The sequence below is a fragment of the Pithys albifrons genome, chromosome 24 (genome assembly GCF_047495875.1).
Source record: "Pithys albifrons albifrons isolate INPA30051 chromosome 24, PitAlb_v1, whole genome shotgun sequence".
Lineage (NCBI taxonomy): Eukaryota > Metazoa > Chordata > Aves > Passeriformes > Thamnophilidae > Pithys > Pithys albifrons.
Genome location: NC_092481.1, coordinates 2,323,077 through 2,344,459, shown reverse-complemented (window position 1 = coordinate 2,344,459; position 21,383 = coordinate 2,323,077). Strand labels below are relative to the sequence as shown.

The window sequence follows — 21,383 nt, the reverse complement described above, 5'->3', positions numbered from 1 at the left end:
ACAGCCCCACCACCCCCTACCCCTGCAGGACCCAACACCCTCCAGCAAGGCAAGGCTTCTTCCCCTCCAAGCATCAACTCCAACAACTCATCCAGTGCCCCTGAGGAGCTGAGGTGACAGGAAAGGCTGTGGCATAATTTACCATGAGGAAGGTTGGGCTCAAAGCCCCAAAGATACTTCCTTTTAACTCCCAAACCTCTCTGGGCAGACAGCAAAGGCGTGGAAGCAGGAAAAATACAATAAATTAAGACTTTGGTCACTTCTGATTGCCATTTTAATTACCTTCACCTCTTTTTTTTGCATGTGCTCATGTCATACTTTTAATTCCTGCAGAAGAAAGTCCTGCCCTGGCTCCTCTCACCCACCCCCCACTTCCAACCTCCCTCCCTTCCCAAACTGGAACGGATTTAAGTGCCAGGATTACAACTTAACACCAGCTGAGCCAAGCGAGGCTAAGCTTGAGTGAATAAAAAAATTGTATTATAGAACTTCAGACTATTAAATAGGGGGGAAAATGGAATGAGGAAGATTAGGGAAGCAGCTAAGAAAAGCAGCATTAAAAAGATTAAGCTGGGAGGGGTATTTTTAATGCAAGCTCAGAGGATTTAAGTCCACGTTTTTCCAAAAGATGGTGATTTTGGGTGGCCTTGTTGCTTGCCATGCCCAGCTCATTAAATCATGGGCAGACTTGATTTCTACCAATCCCCACTGCTTGGACCCTTTGGGTGGGTCCAGAAGGACCAAAAATGCCCCAAAGTATCAAATTCATGGGTTGAAATTCCCCTTTGAGCAGGAGAGAGAAAGATGCCCTTGGCACCAGGTTGGCACCAGGTTGGCACCAGGTTGGCACCAGGTTGGCACCAGGCTCTTCAGCCATGTGGTCCCTCCTTCCTCCTCATCCTCCACAGCTGGGATGGACCCAAGGAATGGTCACACACACACCCTCAACTCCATCTGCCTTCCAGCACCACCATCCAAGGCATCCAACAGGATCCTTCCCAAACTCCAAGAACAGTTTGAGGCTGACAATTCCAAACTGGGGATTTTAGGGCTGATCCACACACAGGACTCTGCTCCCCACCCTGAAGCAAAGCCAGGTCATCATTTTGGGTCACACCCCAAGGGATTGTAGCCCAAACCTCCCCCTTTCCCACCCACAAATCCCATCCAACCATCCTTTGCAGTGCAAGGAGAATTTACAGGGATTTCATTTCAGTGTATGTGTGTGAGTGTGTGTGTGTATATATATAAATATACATTTAAAATATGCATTTGGCCTCTCAAATCCCTTCCCTAAAGAAGCTCTGCTGTCTCCTCCTCTCCACCAGGGTCATAAACCCCTGTATCCATTAACCCCCCAGGTTCCATTGGCTCCATGCAGGTTCATTCATGATGCAAAGAGTCAAAGCAACTGATTTCCCCCCCAACATTTTCCTGTTTGAGTTGCTGTGAGAGCAAATCCAAGGTCTCCCTGGGACACCATGGAGATCACAACCAAAGCTCCTTCACTGCGTCGCAGGCAGCGCTTCAGCTAATTAAAAGCCAACTCATTAGAAGTGTCTAATTGAGTTCTCTGTGCAGAGCTTGATCCTGGAACTCCTGCCTTTCTGGAAGGCTCAGCTGGGTCTGGATCAGGCCCTGCTGCTCTGCACCTTCAGCAGCCTCAGAGGGGACACCATGGTGGGATCAGGTGCCATCAGGTGCCATCAGATGCCATCAGGTGCCATCAGGTGCCATCAGGCTCCTGGTACCCCGTGGGTTGTATTGGCATTCAAGCAACAACAACAGGAACTCAAACCATCAAAAGCCAACTCATTAGAAGGGTCTAATTGAGTTCTCTGTGCAGAGCTTGATCTGGAACTCCAGCCTTCCTGGAAGGCATAGCTGGGTCTGGATCAGGCCCTGCTGCTCTGCACCTTCAGCAGCCTCAGAGGGGACACCAGCACGTGGTGGGATCAGGTGCCATCAGATGCCATCAGGTGCCATCAGGTGCCATCAAATGCCATCAGATGCCATCAGATGCCATTAGGTGCCATCAGGTGCCATCAGGTGCCATCAGGTGCCATCAGATGCCATCAGGCTCCTGGTGCCCCGTGGGACATACTGGCATTGAAGCAACAACAACAGGAACTCAAACCATCAAAAGCCAACTCATTAGGGGTGTCTAATTGAGTTCTCTGTGCAGAGCTTGATCCTGGAACTCCAGCCTTTCTGGAAGGCTCAGGTGGGTCTGGATCAGGCCCTGCTGCTCTGCACCTTCAGCAGCCTCAGAGGGGACACCATGGTGGGATCAGATGCCATCAGGTGCCATCAGATGCCATCAGGCTCCTGGTGCCCTGTGGGTTGTATTGGCATTGAAGCAACAACAACAGGAACTCAAACCATCAAAAGCCAACTCATTTGAAGTGTCTAATTGAGTTCTCTGTGCAGAGCTTGATCCTGGAACTCCAGCCTTTCTGGAAGGCATAGCTGGGTCTGGATCAGGCCCTGCTGCTCTGCACCTTCAACAACCTCAGGAGGGACACCATGGTGGGATCAGGTGCCATCAGGCTCCTGGTGCCCCGTGGGTTATACTGGTATTGAAGCAACAATAACAGGAACTCAAACCATCAAAAGCCAACTCATTAGAAGGGTCTAATTGAGTTCTCTGTGCAGAGCTTGATCTGGAACTCCAGCCTTCCTGGAAGGCTCAGGTGGGTCTGGATCAGGCCCTGCTGCTCTGCACCTTCAGCAGCCTCAGAGGGGACACCATGGTGGGATCAGATGCCATCAGGTGCCATCAGATGCCATCAGGCTCCCGGTGCCCCGTGGGTTATACTGGTATTGAAACAACAACAGGAACTCAAACCATCAAAAGCCAACTCATTAGGGGTGTCTAATTGAGTTCTCTGTGCAGAGCTTGATCTGGAACTCCAGCCTTTCTGGAAGGCATAGCTGGGTCTGGATCAGGCCCTGCTGCTCTGCACCTTCAGCAGCCTCAGAGGGGACACCAGCACGTGGTGGGATCAGGTGCCATCAGGTGCCATCAGGTGCCATCAGGCTCCTGGTGCCCCGTGGGTTGTATTGGCATTCAAGCAACAACAACAGGAACTCAAACCATCAAAAGCCAACTCATTAGAAGTGTCTAATTGAGTTCTCTGTGCAGAGCTTGATCCTGGAACTCCAGCCTTCCTGGAAGGCATAGCTGGGTCTGGATCAGGCCCTGCTGCTCTGCACCTTCAGCAGCCTCAGAGGGGACACCATGGTGGGATCAGATGCCGTCAGGTGCCATCAGGTGCCATCAGGCTCCTGGTGCCCCGTGGGTTGTATTGGCATTGAAGCAACAACAACAGGAACTCAAACCATCAATCCTGGGTCTTTTAAATGATATTCAGCCAACCTGCCCCAGGGCTGAGCGATGGGAAGCCATTCTCTGCCTCATCCTCCTCACCTTCTGGGTGCCCAACCCCTGAGGGGGCAGAGGGTCACCACTGCCTGGCACTTCCTTCCTCATGCTGCATCTCAGGCCTTTGTTATCCCCTCTGGAGGAACTGGGCAGAGCACTGAGCTTCTCCACATCCAAATCCCCACCAGGCTCCACTTCCAACCGAGTTTTATTGGTCAAAGTGATAACCCAGCCCAGGAAAAGTCCCTTCTCCACCAAACCCCTCAGCAGGTTCTGGAGGTTCCAGGTCTCTGCCTGTGATGTAGTGAAGTGTTGTGGTGGCAGGAGGGCAGAAGCAGGAGATGGCCCAATGCGGCTTCTTTCAGCAGCAGGAGATGCCCCAGTGCAGCTTCTCTCAGCAGCAGGAGATGCCCCAGTGCAGCTTCTCTCAGCAGCAGGAGATGCCCCAATGCAGCTTCTTGCTGCTCCACAAACTCTCCAAAAAGTTGACCCAAAGAGCTCATTCCCAGCACTGACCATGTTTGGATTGATTTCTTTTTGGCCAAGAGGTGTTCCAGCCCCTTGTGCTTTTTCCAAGGTGCCAAGAGGATTTGGGAGTCGTGTCCTCTCTTCCAACAGGAGCAGGGAGCAAGGGAATTCCTGCAAAGCAACCAACCCCGTTCAAAAAGCAGACAAAAAAACAAAAACAAGACAGAGGGGAAGAAACCTCCCTCCTTTATGAATGGAAAAAAAAAGCCAAACCAAGGAAGATAAATCCAAACCAACCCCCCTGCACCCCGTGGCTGGGAGAAGGTGTCCAGATCCCGGAGTCTGTTGTGTTGGGAAAAGTCCAGTTGACCTCCAGTCGCTGTGGGCAGCCTGACCACCCTGTCCTGTGCTCTGCAGGGCATCCTGGGCACGGCTGCCTTGGCACTGGCTCCTTGCCCTGTCCATCCCAGCAGCAGAAAGGCCAGCAGTGCTCACTCTGAGCACCTGATGTCTCATCACACCAAAGATGTGTTTTCTCCTTCAGCTGTTGCGGGTTTTGCTTTTTAAATTCACAGTCTGATCCAAAAAAAAATTAGAGAGAGAAAGAGGGAGAGAAAGAGAGAGGCTGGATGGGGGAGAGGAGGAGGGAGAGTTTGGAGGGACAGGGGGGGAGGGCGAGGCACGCCGGCTCTCCTTCTACGCGTAGAACTCCTCCTGCTTGTCGGGCTTCTGGTAGGTCACGTTGGCTTGTTTGGGCTCCTCCAGGGTGTAGCTGCCCTCGTCCTTCTTCTTCATCCGGTAGATGAGCAGCATGACCAGGAAGGCAGCGAAGAGAGCGCCCACCACGCCGCCCACGATCACGGCTGCAACACAGGCAAGGGGCACGGGGTCAGTGCCACCCCTCAGACCTGGCACGGGGCATTCTGGGGGGCCTTTGGGGCTCCAGCTTGGCTTTGGGCCTTGCAGGGTTGGGAGAAACCTTTCTCCTGAAATCTAAAGCTGGAAGTGCAGGTGGGGGGTTAAAGCTTCAACAGCTCCCCAGGGAATGATGGTGAGGGGTGGTGGGACCCCAGGGAATGATGGTGAGGGGTGGTGGGACCCCAGAGAGTGATGGTGAGGGGTGGTGGGACCCCAGGGAATGATGGTGGTGAGGGGTGGTGGGACCCCAGGAAGTGATGCCAAAGGATGGTGGGATCCCAGGGAGTGATGCCAAAGGATGGTGGGACCCCAGGGAGTGATGGCAAGGGATGTTCCAAACTCTCCAAGCAAAAAATGAGGAGCCCTGGGATGCTCCAAACTCTCCTTGGAAAGAATGAGGAGCCCTGGGATGCTCCAAACTCTCCTGGAGAAGAATGAGGAGCCCTGGGATGCTCCAAACTCTCCTTGGAAAGAATGAGGAGTCCTGGGATGCTCCAAACTCTCCTGGAGAAGAATGAGGAGCCCTGGGATGCTCCAAACTCTCCTGGGGAAGAATGAGGAGCCCTAGGATGTTCCAAACTCTTCTTGGAAAGAATGAGGAGCCCTGGGATGCTCCAAACTCTCCTGGGGAAGAATGAGGAGCCCTAGGATGCTCCAAACTCTTCTTGGAAAGAATGAGGAGTCCTGGGATGCTCCAAACTCTTCCAGCAAAGAACAAGGAGGCCTGGGATGCTCCAAGCCCTGGAGCTATTTTGGCACATGAATGTGGGTTCTCCCAGGCTCCATCCTACTCCAGTGCCCCACCAGACCGATCCCTCTCGTGGGGCAGGGACAGCCCAGCTCCCTGTGCCCCCCAAAGAGCCCAGCTCTGCCCCCACCAGCCCAGGCCCCTGGTCTCACCTATCAACACCTCTTTCCTCTCCAGGATGTTCTTCTGGGGCAGCTGTGCAGCAGAGTTCCCAGAGTCTATGGTGTTGTCCAGGAGCCCCGTGCCCGCGTTCCTGCCCGGCCCTGGCGCTGCCGGTGGGGTCACCACGGCCATCACCTCGTTCCCGAGGTCAGGACGGGTCGTCTCCTCCTCCTCCCGAATCTCAAAGTCCCCACTGGGGCCGCTGCTCACCGGGACCTCCAGCTCGTAGTCAAGGACTGTCGTCACCTCCCCTGGCTCCATCTGGGGGAAAGGAGAAGGTGGAGCAGGGGACAAGGACCAAGGGTGGCTCCTGCCTCCAGCAGCTCTGAGCAGGGACAGCACAGTGGCAATGACAGGGTGGCCCTCTCAGTGGGGAACGTGGGTAATAACACGGGGCTGGCCCTTCCCTGTGCCCCTGAGGTGGACAATTACACTGCAGCAGCAACACAGCCCCACAGCTTGATGGTCACCAAAGGGCTGAGATCTGCCCCCATCCCAAGTGCAACTCTTACCTGTTGCCTGTAGCTTCTCCTAAAGAGATCCCACACCCCAGACCCTCCTTTGGGCTCTCTGTCCCCAGACCCACAGGTGGATGACACAGCTCACAGGTCCCAGACACAAGTGTTTGTGCCACAGCAGCACAGCAAGGGAAGGATGAGATGACCCTGGATGAGCACCAGGGGGTCCCTTCCCACTCCCTGTTCTCCCGTGGATGGGGCAGGAGCAGAAGGTGGGTCCTTCCACCCAAGAGCCAGCCCAGCTCCCTGTGGCCCCTGACCAAGCCCCCTGGGCCAGGAGGGTAACACAGCCTGGAGAGCAAACATGGGATGAGCCTCTCCATCCCTGTCCATCCCCCTCCTGACCTCCCCAGCTCCCTGTGGCCCCTGACCAAGACCCCTGGACCAGGAGGGGAACACAGCCTGGAGAGCAAACATGGGATGAGCCTCTCCATCCCTGTCCATCCCCCTCCTGACCTTCCCAGCTCCCTGTGGCCCCTGACCAAGCCCCCTGGACCAGGAGGGGAACACAGCCTGGAGAGCAAACATGGGATGAGCCTCTCCATCCCTGTCCATCCCCCTCCTGACCTCCCCAGCTCCCTGTGGCCCCTGACCAAGCCCCCTGGACCAGGAGGGGAACACAGCCTGGAGAGCAAACATGGGATGAGCCTCTCCATCCCTGTCCATCCCCCTCCTGACCTCCCCAGCTCCCTGTGGCCCCTGACCAAGCCCCCTGGACCAGGAGGGGAACACAGCCTGGAGAGCAAACATGGGATGAGCCTCTCCATCCCTGTCCATCCCCCTCCTGACCTCCCCAGCTCCCTGTGGCCCCTGACCAAGCCCCCTGGACCAGGAGGGGAACACAGCCTGGAGAGCAAACATGGGATGAGCCTCTCCATCCCTGTCCATCCCCCTCCTGACCTCCCCAGCTCCCTGTGGCCCCTGACCAAGCCCCCTGGGCCAGGAGGGGAACACAGCCTGGAGAGCAAACATGGGATGAGCCTCTCCATCCCTGTCCATCCCCCTCCTAACCTCCCCAGCTCCCTGTGGCCCCTGATCAAGCCCCCTGGACCAGGAGGAGAACACAGCCTGGAGAGCAAACATGGGATGAGCCTCTCCATCCCTGTCCATCCCCCTCCTGACCTCCTCATTGCCTCCTGCACATCCCCAGGGCCAAATCCCCCCTGACCTTCCCCTTGTCTCCACTCAGCTGGACCACACCGAGCATCCCTGAGCCAAACCTCCCAGGGATCCCTCCTTTGTGGGACAAACTGCTCCTTCCACGGCTGCCTCGGGGCGGGGCAGGACGGGCTGAAGCCGCAGAGAGGGATTGGGAGCCCTCTCCATGTCCTCTCCCCCGGGGCCAGCGCACGGCTCAGCGCTCGCCACAAGCAGGCGGGTGTGTGACAGAGATTAATTGAAGGTCAGCGAGAGCCCCGAGCGCTCCTCGCGCGTGTTCGTTCGCAGAAAAGAGGGACTAGTTTAGACAAATCACTCCACCTTTCAGTCAAAGCGGTTGCAAAGGGCCCCTGAGGGGCTCTGAATGAGAGATGGATCAGTGGATTCAATCCCCTGCTCAGGACACCCAACGGGCAGGAAACCACCATCGAGCCGTAATCGAGGAGCACTCGGGTGGGGCATTGGAGAGGGGCACTGGGGAGGGGCACTGGGGACGGGCACTCGGGTGGAGCATTGGAGAGGGGCACTGGGGAGGGGCACTGGGGAGGGGCATTGGGGAGGGGCACTGGGGAGGGGCACTGGGGAGGGGCATTGGGGAGGGGCACTGGGGAGGGGCACTGGGGAGGGGCACTGGGGAGGGGCACTCGGGTGGAGCATTGGAGAGGGGCACTGGGGAGGGGGCACTGGGGAGGGGCACTGGGGAGGGGCACTGGGGAGGGGCACTGGGGAGGGGCATTGGGGAGGGGCACTGGGGAGGGGGCACTGGGGAGGGGCACTCAGGAGGGGCATTGGGGAGGGGCACTGGGGAAGAGTACTGGGGACGGGCACTCGGGTGGAGCATTGGAGAGGGGCACTGGGGAGGGGGCACTGGGGAGGGGCACTGGGGAGGGGCACTGGGGAGGGACACTCAGGAGGGGCATTCGGGAGGGGCATTGGAGAGGGGCACTGGGGAGGGGCATTGGGGAGGGGCACTGGGGAGGGGCATTGGAGAGGGGCATTGGAGAGGGGCACTGGGGAGGGGGCACTGGGGAGGGGCACTGGGGAGGGGCACTGGGGAAGAGTACTGGGGACGGGCACTCGGGTGGAGCATTGGAGAGGGGCACTGGGGAGGGGGCACTGGGGAGGGGCACTCAGGAGGGGCATTGGGGAGGGGCACTGGGGAAGAGTACTGGGGACGGGCACTCGGGTGGAGCATTGGAGAGGGGCACTGGGGAGGGGGCACTGGGGAGGGGCACTGGGGAGGGGCACTGGGGAGGGACACTCAGGAGGGGCATTCGGGAGGGGCATTGGAGAGGGACACTCAGGAGGGACATTGGGGAGGGTCATTTAGAATCAGAATCATAGAATGGATTGGATTGGAAAAGACCTCCGAGATTGTCAAGTCCAACCCTTGGTCCAACTCCACCTTCGGGAGAGGCACTGGGGAGGGGCACTCGGGAGGGGCACTGGGGAGGAGCATTGAGGAGGAGGAGGAGCATTGGGGAAGGGCACTCGGCCCCCATCGACCTCCTGTCGTTTGGGGAATGGTGCAATGAGCCCAGACACCAAACCCCAAGGAAGGCTGTGCTCTCTCCACAGGAGGTGGCACCTCCAGCCTGGGGAAGCAGCCTTGGAGCAGCTGGGCAAGGCACCACCAGAGGCACCAAGGTGTGTGTCACACCCCACCAGCAATCCCCCCAGCCCCACCACTGTGTCCTGTCCATGCTAAACCCCCCACCCTTCCATGTCCCTGCCCCAGCTCCCCAAATGCTCCACTGTCTCCAGAGCTGGGAAGAGCCCAGCCTGGCATGACCTCCCTCTGAGCAGCTGGCCAAGGACACCTCATCCCCAAAGACTTCCCATCACCATCACTTGGCTCCACACACGGCCCATGAGTCCTCGAACAAGTGGGAAGAGCTCCTGCCTCCTACCTGGGGGGCTTCTGTGGGTGGCAGCGTGGCAGGGGTGGGTGGCAAGGCAGTGCTTTTTTCTGTGAGGTCTGCAGTCCTGGAGGTGGTGGGTTTTGGCAGGGACCTGGGCTTGGCCGTGCTGGTGGGGACAAGGCGTGACGTGGCCACCTCTGTTGCTGTGCTGGTCTCGGGGGTGGTCGTGGTGGGTGTCTCCAGGGTGGTGGCTCGAGTGGTGGCTGCCTTGGTGACAAAGGGGGGCAGGAACCTCCGGATGGTGGTGGGCTTGGCTGTGGCCACGGTGGTGCTGGTGGTCGTGGTGGCCTCGGTGGTGGTCGTGGTGGTGGCCATGGTTGTCGTGGTGGTCGTCGTGGTGGTCGGGGGGTTGCTGGGAGTGGTGCTGGTGGTGGTGGCTTTCCAGCTGGGGATCACTGGTGTCTCTGTGGTCCTTGGGATGTACAGGATGCTGGTGGTCTGCCCAGGGGTGGTGGCCTGGGCGGGGGATGGCTCGAAGGGCGTTGCCACGGGCTGCACGGCCGTGATGGGCAGCACGGCCACCGTGGTGGGCAGCGGCACCACCGGGTCCGTGGTGAGGCTCAGGGCTGTCTCCTGTCCCAGATCCTGCTCGAAATCTGAAATGGGGAGGAGAGCAAAAGGTGAAGCTGCTGCTGCCCCAGAACTTCCCAGGGCTGACGCGTTCCTGGCCTTGTCCCCAAGAAACAGAGCAGGGACTGCTGTGGGCTCAGCCAAACCAAGGGCTGCAAACTCCCATGTGGTGGCCAAAGCCCCTCTCTGGGCTCTGTGAAAGCTCCACAACATGAGCTCCTGGGCTGGGGAAGGGCCCATCCTGCCCAGCAGGGCCAGAGACTGAAATGGGACATGGAGGCACCTGAGCCAACCTCTGGGACAGTTCCCTTTGCTTTTGTCACCCACTGGGGATGGATGAAGGGCAATCCCATCCTTTACATCCAAGGGTAAGAACCTCTCCAATCCCACCAAGCCTATGGCCAGACAGGGAGCCTTCCCAGGAACCCCAGAGGCACTTACAGCCCGAGCCAGAGCCTGAGTAGAGGTCATCCAGCTCATCATCTCCAAAGGGATCATCGTCCCCAGAGCCCTCCAGGTCCACAGGCCTCTCGTAGTTCTCATTGCGCCAGCGCTGAGCCTGCAGCCAAGAGGGGAAGACAGGTGAGCTGCCCCAGCCCCACCAGAGCAGGGACACCCAGAGACAGCCCCACCAAACCAGGGACACCTCAGACACAGCCCCATCAGAACTGGGACACCCCAGAGACAGCCCCACCAGACCAGGGACATCCCAGACACAGCCCCACCAGAGCAGGGACACCCAGAGACAGCCCCACCAAACCAGGGAAACCTCAGACACAGCCCCACCAGACCAGGGACACCCCAGAGACAGCCCCACCAGACCAGGGACACCCCAGACACAGCCCCACCAGACCAGGGACATCCCAGAGACAGCCCCACCAAACCAGGGAAACCTCAGACACAGCCCCACCAGACCAGGGACATCCCAGACACAGCCCCATCAAACCAAGGTCAGTGATACTCCAGACACAGCCTCATCAAACCAAGGTCAGGGACACCCCAGACACAACCTCAGCCCCACCAAACCAGGGCCAGGGACACCCCAGACACAGCCCCATCAAACCAAGGTCAGTGGTACTCCAGACACAGCCCCAGCCCCATCAAACCAAGGTCAAAGACACCCCAGACACAACCCCAGCCCCACGAAAGCAGGGCCAGGGCCACCCCAGACACAGCCCCAGCAAAGATCAGTGATGTTCCAGACAGCCCCAGCCCCACCAAATCAAGGTCTGTGACACTCCAGACACAGCCCCAGCCCCATCAAACCAAGGTCAGTGACACCCCAGACACAGCCCCATCAAAGGTCAGTGATACTCCAGACAGCCCCAGCCCCACCAAACCAGAGCCAGGGACACCCCAGACACAACCCCATCAAACCAGGGACAAAGACACCCCAGACACAACCCCAGCCCCACCAAACTAGTGCCAAGGACACCCCAGACAAAGCCCCATCAAACCAAGGTCAGTGATACTCCAGACACAGCCCCATCAAAGGTCAGTGATACTCCAGAGAGCCCCAGCCCCATCAAACCAAGGTCAGGGACACCCCAGACACAGTTCCATCAAACCAAGGTCAGGGACACCCCAGACACAGTTCCATCAAACCAAGGTCAAAGACACCCCAGACACAACCTCAGTCCCACCAAACCAGGGCCAGGGACAACCCAGACACAGCCCCATCAAACCAAGGTCAGTGCTACTCCAGACACAGCCCCAGCCCCATCAAACCAAGGTCAGGGACACCCCAGACAGAGCCCCATCAAACCAAGGTCAAAGACACCCCAGACACAACCCCAGCCCCACCAAACCAGTGCCAAGGACACCCCAGACAAAGCCCCATCAAACCAAGGTCAGTGATACTCCAGACACAGCCCCATCAAAGGTCAGTGATACTCCAGAGAGCCCCAGCCCCATCAAACCAAGGTCAGGGACACCCCAGACACAGTTCCATCAAACCAAGGTCAGGGACACCCCAGACGCAGTCCCAGCCCCATCAAACCAAGGTCAAAGACACCCCAGACACAACCCCAGTCCCACCAAAGCAGGGCCAAGGACACCCCAGACACAGCCCCATCAAAGGTCAGTGATACTCCAGACACAGCCCCACTAAACCAAGGTCAGGAACACCCCAGACACAGCCCCACCAAACCAAGGTCAAAGACATCCCAGACACAACCCCAGCCCCACCAAACCAGGGCCAGGGACAACCCAGACACAGCCCCATCAAACCAAGGTCAGTGGTACTCCAGACACAGCCCCATCAAGGTCAGGGACACCCCAGACACAGCCCCATCAAAGGTCAGTGGTACTCCAGACACAGCCCCAGCCCCACCAAACCAAGGTCAGGGACACCCCAGACACAACCCCATCAAACCAGGGACAAAGACACCCCAGACACAGCCCCAGCCCCACCAAACCAAGGTCAGGGACATCCCAGACACAACCCCATCAAACCAAGGTCAAAGACACCCCAGACACAGCCCCAGCCCCACCAAACCAAGGTCAGGGACAACCCAGACACAACCCCATCAAACCAAAGTCAAAGACACCCCAGGCACAACCCCAGCCCCACCAAACCAAGGTCAATGATACTCCAGACACAGCCCCATCAAGGTCAGTGACACCCCAGACACAGCCCCACTAAACCAAGGTCTGTGATATTCCAGACAGCCCCAGCCCCACCAAACCAAGCCCAGGGACAGCCCTGATACCCCTCATGGGACAAAGCACAGGTGGAATGGGCCAGGGGAAAGCAAGACCAGGGGAGCAGGAGCCCAAACAACCTCCAGAACTGTGGTGTTTTCCCCCAAAACAACTCACAGCAGACAAGCTGACAGTTTGTGGCGAGCTCACATCGACTCCAATAACATTTCCCATGGGGAAAAAAAACCCTCTGGAAAACACGGGGAGGCAAAAACCCAGCAACCACTTTTGGAAACCGTGAGTGAAATGCTCAGTTTGGTTCTCCAGCTGGCTCTTGTTTCGTTTGCAGTGATTTTCGTGGTTCCTGGCTCTGGTGTGACAGTCACACACCATCGGCTGCCACAGCTTGGAGAAGTCTCGATGTGAAACAATATCAGACTTCAAATATCCCCCTGCTTTACAGGGCCGCGAAAACACGGCGAGCCCTCGCTAGCAGAGCTCTTAAACGTCTTGTTTTGCAGATCAAAGTGTCTCCTGTTTGTGTTGCAAGGAAATGGTTTGACACTTCATTACAACCCAAACAAGGAGACTTTGATCTGCGGGATCGCATCAGACGTTTCAAGATGTAACGAGCCAGGTTAGTGCTTCAATTTAAAGTAAGGAGGTTGAAGGGTCCCCTTCGCCTTTTAGAGCATTTTACCTCCTAAGAACAGCTCTGAGTTTCTTTGTTTTCATTCCAGATCGGGGAAAAAAAGGAGTTTTGAGAAGTCAGAAGGTTTCATAACATGGGAATTTAGGACCTAACTGGCATTTTGTCCCCTTCTTCTGGAGCCCTTCAGTTGGCAAGGGAGAGAGAATCCATCAGCTCTCACCCATGGTGGGAGGTGGGAGGACAACCCCAGGGGCTGTGAGGTGACCTCTGCCATGGTGGCCAAGCCAAGGGGGTGCCTGCTGGCCAAACCCTGCCCAGGGCTGCTGCAGAGGTGCCCCTCGTGTCACACACGGCGACAGCGTGAGAACAAGCCCGGGGATATGAATCTCTCAGGAAGGTCAAGGAGAGTTGGGCTTTTAAGTGTCTGTCTCTCCTGAAAGTGCTGCTGAGCTTTTCCTGCCTGGAGCTGTTCCAGCTCTGCCCTGTCACTGCATCCCATGCTGGGATCCTGCCAGTCTCCAACACACCACGTGCTTCCCAAGTCACTGGGAAATTCAGGCTTTGCCCCAAAGATAATGCACCATCCTGGAGTTTCAAACACCTGGTGGCCACCAGCTCACTGAAGAAGTTTGTTTTCCTTCAGAATCAATCCACAGGGAATTGGGAAATGTGCAACCCCTTGCTGAGCCACAGAGGCCAAACCTACTGCAGCACAAGGCTGGGGATGGCTCAGCAGGTTTTGGAGGCTGATGTGGGGGCACCACCCTTAACTATGAGACAGGCCACCAAAACTGATGGGAGGGCAAGGAAGAACAGCAAGGACTGAGGAGCAGGAGGAAGAAACATTTGCAATTCTTCTTATTTGCCTTCGGATGTTTCTACATCAAAAATATTGTGGCTCACCAAGAAATGAGACCTCAGTGCAGGAGTCCCCCAGACCACTCCTCATTCCAGGAGAGCTCCCCCAGGGCCAGATTCTCCCTGTGTGACCTCCAAGCCCTGCTGCAATGGGAGCCACATGGATCCATCAGGCCTCCTTCTCCCTTAAACTGGAACCAGGTGAGGCAATTCCAGCCACTGATTCCCTGACTCCCTGTGCTTGGATCAGGAAATGGAGGTGGAAGCACCAGCTCCCATCCACCTATTCATCCATCCATCCATCCATCCATCCATCCATCCATCCATCCATCCATCCATCCCCATCATCTATCCATTCTCACCTATCTTTCCAACCATCCACCTATTCATCCATCCATCCATCCATCCATCCATCCATCCATCCATCCATCCATCCACACTCCCCCACATATATCCCCATCATCCATCCATCCATTCCCCTTTATCCTTCCATCCAACCATCTGTTCATCCTTCCTTCCATCCATCTCCCATCTACGTATTCATCCATCCAACCCCCATCCATCCATCCATCCATCCATCCCATCCATTCATCCCCATCCACCCATCCTTCCTTCCATCCATTCCACATCTATCCCCATCCATCTCCCACCCATCCATCCATCCATCTATCCATCCATCCATCCATCCATCCATCCATCCATCCCTCCCTGCATCCCCATCCATCCATCCATCCATCCATCCATCCACCCATCCTTCCTTCCATCCATTCCACATCTATCCCCGTCCATCTCCCACCCATCCATTCATCCCCATCCATCCATCCATCCATCCATCCATCCATCCATCCATCCATCCATCCATCCATCCATCCATCCCTCCCTCCCTCATGGAGGACACACTCAGCAGGCCCAGTGCACAGGGAGCAGGATCTGTGCCAAAGTTCCACAGGGATCCATCCCCCAGCACCACCAACAGCAGCAGGAACAACTTTCACAGCAATAAAACACCTCGCAGGGCCAAACTCTCCCTCTCCAGACAACTCCCCGAGGTGCCAGGCACGCCTCCCACGCTGCCCTGCACAGCCAGCTGGCAGGAGAGCAGCCTCTTCCCAGACAGGGTTGTCCTAAATGGATTCCAGAGGCCTGGAAATTTATACCACACCAGCTCCTGTGGGACCAGGCACTGCAATATTCACGGAGCCGGAACATTCCTGCTGCTCGGGGGAGGTGGAACGGCACCCAGTGTGGGGTGGCAGAGTTTCCCTGTCCTTGCTGGTCCCCGAGGTTTCTCCTCAGCCACTCCTGCATCCAGGGGGAGCTGGAGAGACAAAACCACACCAAGCAGCTACAGATGCTGAGCAGCTCTTTGCTCCCCTCAGCATCCTTCATCCCAGGGTTTCATCTGCCTGGCACCAACAGCGGGACCAGGCACGGGGGGACCCCGGCTGGAGCAAGCACAGCCCCGGCCAAGCCTCACAAAGACTTCCTGATAAAGACTCGTGAACCATCTCCGGGTGTTCCTGGTGCAGAGGGGGGTGTTGGGGACACGTCTGTTCCCAAAGAACCATCTCCAGGTGTTCCTGGTGCACAGGGGGGTATTAAGGACACGGCTGTTCCCAAAGAACCATCTCTGGGTGTTCCCAGTGCAGAGGGGAGTGTTGGGGACACGGCTGTTCCCAAAGAACCATCTCCAGGTGTTCCCGGTGCACAGGGGGGTATTAAGGACACGCCTGTTCCCAAAGAACCATCTCCAGGTGTTCCCGGTGCAGAGGGGGGTGTTGGGGACACGCCTGTTCCCAAAGAACCATCTCCGTGTGTTTCCAGTGCAGAGGGGGCTGTTGGGGACACACCTGTTCCCAAAGAACCATCTCCGGGTGTTCCCGGTGCAGAGGGGGGTGTTGGGGACACGACTATTCCCGAAGAACCCCCATGCCAAGGTGCTGACGTCACGCAGCTCCCAGCCAGGCTGCTCCAGCTGCAGCCCGGATGGTTTTAGGTCAGGCTCGTGCAATAAATCTCGGGAACTCTCGGTGTTTATTTGGATTTATTGCTGCTGCGATCCTTAATGCTCCACGTGCCCCGGGCCATGCACGGGCCCCCCGCCCTCTCCCTACCCCGGCAACGAGGGGCTGCTCCCCCTTCCCTGGCTGGGACGAACGGGAGGGGAACGGTGAATTTGCCAGCCCAGGAAATCACAAATCACTCAGAGCAGCAGCTCCCACCTCCCGCCCCGAGGCTCTGCCTCCTCATCCATCCCGGCGCCCCCTCCCCAGCCCGCACATCCCCCACCCCAGCGAAGCCGCAGCTGCCTGGATTTGTCCCGAAAAAGAAACTTCATCCAGAGTTTATCCCTGACCCAGCAGGCTCCATGTGCTCTAAGCAAGGCTGGGGGGAAGGCCTGGGGGTCCTGGATCCATCCCCTGCAGCCCCAGGATGGTGTCAGGGTCTGTCCCAGCCCCTCTGCTGCCCCCAGGATGGTGTCATGGTCTGTCCTGACTCCTCTGCTGCCCCCAGGGTGGTGGCAGGATCTGTCCCACCCCCTCTACTGCCCCCAGGATGGTGGCAGGGTCTGTCCCACCCCCTGTGCTGCCCCCAGGATGGTGTCAGAGTCTGTCCCATCCCCTCTGCCGCCCCCAGGATGGTGTCAGGGTCTGTCCCACCCCCTCTGCTGCCCCCAGGATGGTGTCAGAGTCTGTCCCATCCCCTCTGCCGCCCCCAGGATGGTGTCAGGGTCTGTCCCACCCCCTCTGCTGCCCCCAGGATGGTGTCAGGGTCTGTCCCAACCCCTCTGCTGCCCCCAGGGTGGTGGCAGGGTCTGTCTCAGCCCCTCTGCTGCCCCTAGGATGGTGTCAGGGTCTGTCCCGACTCCTCTGCTGCCCCCAGGGTGGTGGCAGGGTCTGTCCCACCCCTTGTGCTGCCCCCAGGATGGTGTCAGAGTCTGTCCCACCCCCTCTGCTGCCCCTAGGATGGTGTCAGGGTCTGTCCCGACTCCTCTGCTGCCCCCAGGGTGGTGGCAGGATCTGTCCCATCCCCTCTGCTGCCCCCAGGGTGGTGGCAGGATCTGTCCCATCCCCTCTGCTGTCCCCAGGATGGTGTCAGGGTCTGTCCCAGCCCCTCTGCTGCCCCAGTGAGTATTGCAGGACCCAAGAGAAGGGTTTCCAGGGCATGGATTTTATGCCTGGCTAGGACTGGGGGGGGGGGGGTCACACAAGTCACATCCACATTCTGTGTCTGTCTGGGGGTCACACAAGCCACATCCCCATTCTATGTCTGTCTGGGGGTCACACAAGCCACATCCACATTCTGTGTCTGTGTGGGGGGTCACACAAGCCACATCCACATTCTGGGGGTCACACAGGTCACATCCACATCTGGCTCAGCCTCCTCCCACGAAGGAGGGACATGCTCTGAGCACTCCAGGTCCTCTGAGCAGCCTCTCCAGGTGTCCAATTCAAAGCTGGGCCAGGCAGGCGAAGACTCCTCGTGCCAGGGAGTGATGCCCATCCCGGTCCTGTTCCCCCTTTCCCCACCACTCCCTGCCCCGCCCCGGGATGCCGAGGGCCATTTATTAGGCAGCAGCTCCATCCCCGCAATTACAGCTTCCCGGCTAATGACTCTTGGCAGGGGTTCTCCCACCCGCTCAGCGCTGTTTTCCCCGCCCCGGGTCATTAGGGAAATTACCGCAGAGCTCAGGGCAAAGCCGCTGCGGGCACCGCGCTGGGCTGGGGCGTTGCATCACTTTTGGAGCCGGCCAAGTCCGCGGGAGGTGAAAAGGAGGGGGAAGGTTTAAATGTGCCCTGCGAGGTGCTGGCTCAGCACAAGGATTGTCCTGCAGACAGGGAACTGCTCCTGTCACACCCTCATGTCCCACCAGCTGTCACTGCCATGCCATGGAAACAACCTGGGCCAGGATCCGGCCCTTGCATCATCCACCCCCAACCAACTGCCCTGTTCCCACTACTCCAATATCCAGAAAGGTCACAGATCTGCTGCTGTACAAACAAGCCTTGATGCACAGCAGACTCCACAGGGCAGGGCCAGAAAGTCACATTTCAATGAATGTCCCTTCAGTGCTCTGAATGGCCCAAAATAAGCACCAGACACAAAGGATTTGGATCTCAGCAGCCACACGGCCACTCCGGTGAGCTTGGATGAGAAGCACAACCCTCACTGGGGCCCAGAGGACCCTTTTTCACAGCTGTCCTGGGGTTGAGAGGGATTGGCAGGTGGTGATGCCCACCCAGCCACTCCTTTTGTTGCCTCTGATGCCCAGCTTGGTTGGACTCACCAGGAACACCAGCCAAGGGGCCTCCACAGCACAAATCCCACCCAAGCCCCACACCAAGAGCCTTGGAAAGCAAGAAGAGCTCGGCCCCTTTGGCTTGGCAGCATCAGAGCCAAGCAGGGGGATTAGAGAAGCTTCAGGCCCTCTCCATTGTGCACACACATCTCACCCCACCCAGCACAGTGGGAGTCCCTCCCTCCCCTTCTTTCCCTTCAGCAGGTGGGTGACAACATTTTACATGTGAGGAAATGTAAATCTGGGCTGAGGGGTCTCACTCAGACCCCCCCCAGGAGCAGCTCTCCATGTACACCAGAGAATCTGAGAGAAGAAGATGAGGAAAATAAGGCTCAGAAAGGACCCTCCCACCACCTTCACGGGTGGCACATGATGTTCCTACAGACCCCTCTGTGTCTGTGCATGTCCCGGGGAACAGGAACCAGCTGATTTGGGGCTTCCTAAATTCCCTGTTCCCCCTTGCTTGCACTCCCCTCCTTCCCTAGGCAGGGAGGATGCAGGTTTACAATTTTTAGGGTGTTACCCCTCCTGGGAAGGGCTTTTGCAGGGATTTAAAATTCCCAAAAGGCAGAACCCAAAATGTGCTGCCGCGGCAAAAGCTCCATTCGGTGCGGTGGGGAAGGTAAATCGATCCATCTGCGAGCACCGGGAGTGGCTGGGGAACCTCCCTGGGATGCTCCCGGCCCCTTCGCCGGTAGCCATCGGCATGGCAACGGTCGCCATGGCAACCACCTCCTCCATGGCGACGCATCCCGCTGGAGCGCCGATGGGTGGTGGCCTCGGAGCGGGGCCGGGAGCTGGGATTAAATCCATGGGGTGGTGTGGGATAAAGAAGGATTTTTTGGAGTTGAGGGAAAAGGTTTTGGAGTTGCAGGCAGATTCTGAGGCCTATTAGCAAGCACTTAATTAGGAGTGTGAGATAAACAAAAATGAGATAAGAAGGTTTGGGAGAAGCAAACATGAGGAAGGAATGTTGGACAGATACAATTCTCATGGCAAAGAGAACATCTGTCCAGAAAGAGCCATCCAATTAAAAGCTGCAATAAGGTTTATAGACATTGTGATACAACCTATAGGAGTTGGCTATGGGTGGGATTTTACAATATATATTGTGTAATTAGAAGTTAGATTTAGCTCTTACTTTTACCTATTTTTTTCCTTTTTTCCTTTCTTCATGGAGTGATTTATTAAAGTATTTTGTGACACCTGTGAACTGGGCCCTCATTCATTTTTCTGGCCACCACGACCTACTGTGAACTGTCACAGGGTGGGATTCAGGGGGAGAGAGGGGGATGGATCACCTCTGAAAAGAGGGAGCAGCTCCTGAGGGAGAGGTTCAGGAAGAGGCAGAATCCTGATTCCAGTCCTGGAGCTCTCTGGAGGGTGGGAGGGTCACCCCATGGCCCAGCAGCCCTGGCTGGGAGGGATCTGCCCCAGGGTGGGTAGTGCCAGGGGCACCCCGGGCTGGGGGGGTTCACAGCCCTCCTGGCTGTGGGCAGAAGCTCAAGGGTTTTCCCTGAGGAAATTAGAGAGGAAATTTAAATTGACATGAAATTTGGTGGTTCTTGAGGCAGTTGGGACACAGGTTTGGTTCATGTCTGGAGCTCAGGCTGGTGGGGACCAAGAGAGGTGGCCAAGTCCTTTCCCTGGCACATGGGGCAGCATCCACAGAGAGCAGAGATGAGCAATTCCAGAGTGATGTATCCCAGGAAAATACAGCATTCCAAGGAGCCCACACATCTCCTCCCTTCAGGTCCAGCATTGCATCCTGAGGAGCCCATGGACCAATTCCTGCAGCACACGTGGGACTGGAGATGAGAAATCTCCTTCTGGGAGAAGACCTGGCAAGGCAAGCTGGGGATGGAGGGGATTGTACCCCATGTATGGGTGTCTGTGCCCAGCCAGCAGCCTCTGGCACATCTGGGACATGAGAGGGGGGCAAGGCAGGGGAAAGGATGTGTGTGGAGAGCAGGAGCAGGGACACGGGGACACAGGGACAGAGGGACACAGGGACACAGGGACAGAGGGACACAGGAACACGGGGACACAGGGACAGAGGGACACAGGGACACGGGGACAAAAGGACACAGGGACACGGGGACACAGGGACACAGGGGCATGGGGACAGAGGGACACAGGGGCACGGGGACAGAGGGACACAGGAACACGGGGACACAGGGACAGAGGGACACAGGGACACGGGGACACAGGGGCACAGGGACACAGGGACATAAGGACACAGGGGCACAGGGACACGGGGACACAGAGACACAGGGGCACAGGGGCACAGAGGCACGGGGACATGGGGACACAGGGATACAGGGACACAGGGACATGGGGGCACAGGGACACGGGGGCACAGGGACACAGGGACACAGGGACACAGGGATACAGGGGCACAGGGACACAGGGACACAGGGACATGGGGGCACAGGGACACGGGGGCACAGGGACACAGGGACACGGGGACACAGGGACACAGGGACACAGGGATACAGGGATACAGGGACACAGGGGCACAGGGACACAGGGACACAGGGGCACAGGGACACAGGGACATAAGGACACAGGGACACAGGGATACAGGGACACAGGGACACGGGGGCACAGGGACACAGGGACACAGGGACACAGGGACACAGGAACATGGGGGCACAGGGGTAGAGGGACACAGGGACACAGGGACACAGGGATACAGGGGCACAGGGACACGGGGACACAGGGGCACAGGGATACAGGGACACAGGGACACAGGGACACGGGGGCACAGGGACACAGGGACACAGGGACACAGGGACACAGGGACACAGGAACATGGGGGCACAGGGGTAGAGGGACACAGGGACACAGGGACACAGGGATACAGGGACACAGGGACACGGGGGCACAGGGGTAGAGGGACACAGGGACACAGGGACACGGGGACACGGGGGCACAGGGACACAGGGATACAGGGACACAGGGACACAGGGACACAGGGACACAGCCTGCTCCACACCCCTACAGGAGGGCAGGGACAGAGGGACAGGGGCATTGAATCAGTGTGAAAGCACCTGGGGAATGGCACAAGGTTCTGCAGGT

At 57.7% G+C, this 21,383-nt stretch overlaps 1 protein-coding gene across 1 annotated transcript in view; it reads right to left on the bottom strand.

Annotated features, from left to right (window-relative positions):
- Positions 1 to 256: 256 nt before the first annotated feature.
- Positions 257 to 21,383, bottom strand: part of SDC3 (syndecan 3) — a 64,920-nt gene continuing 43,793 nt past the window's right edge. The window contains exons 2-5 of the mRNA XM_071576838.1: positions 10,291 to 10,408; positions 9,268 to 9,875; positions 5,672 to 5,942; positions 257 to 4,716 (exon numbers count right to left, since the gene is read on the bottom strand). Of these exons, the coding sequence (XP_071432939.1) occupies positions 4,550 to 4,716; positions 5,672 to 5,942; positions 9,268 to 9,875; positions 10,291 to 10,408 (1,164 nt within the window). The 3' untranslated portion in view covers positions 257 to 4,549. The remainder of the gene's footprint in view (positions 4,717 to 5,671; positions 5,943 to 9,267; positions 9,876 to 10,290; positions 10,409 to 21,383) is intronic.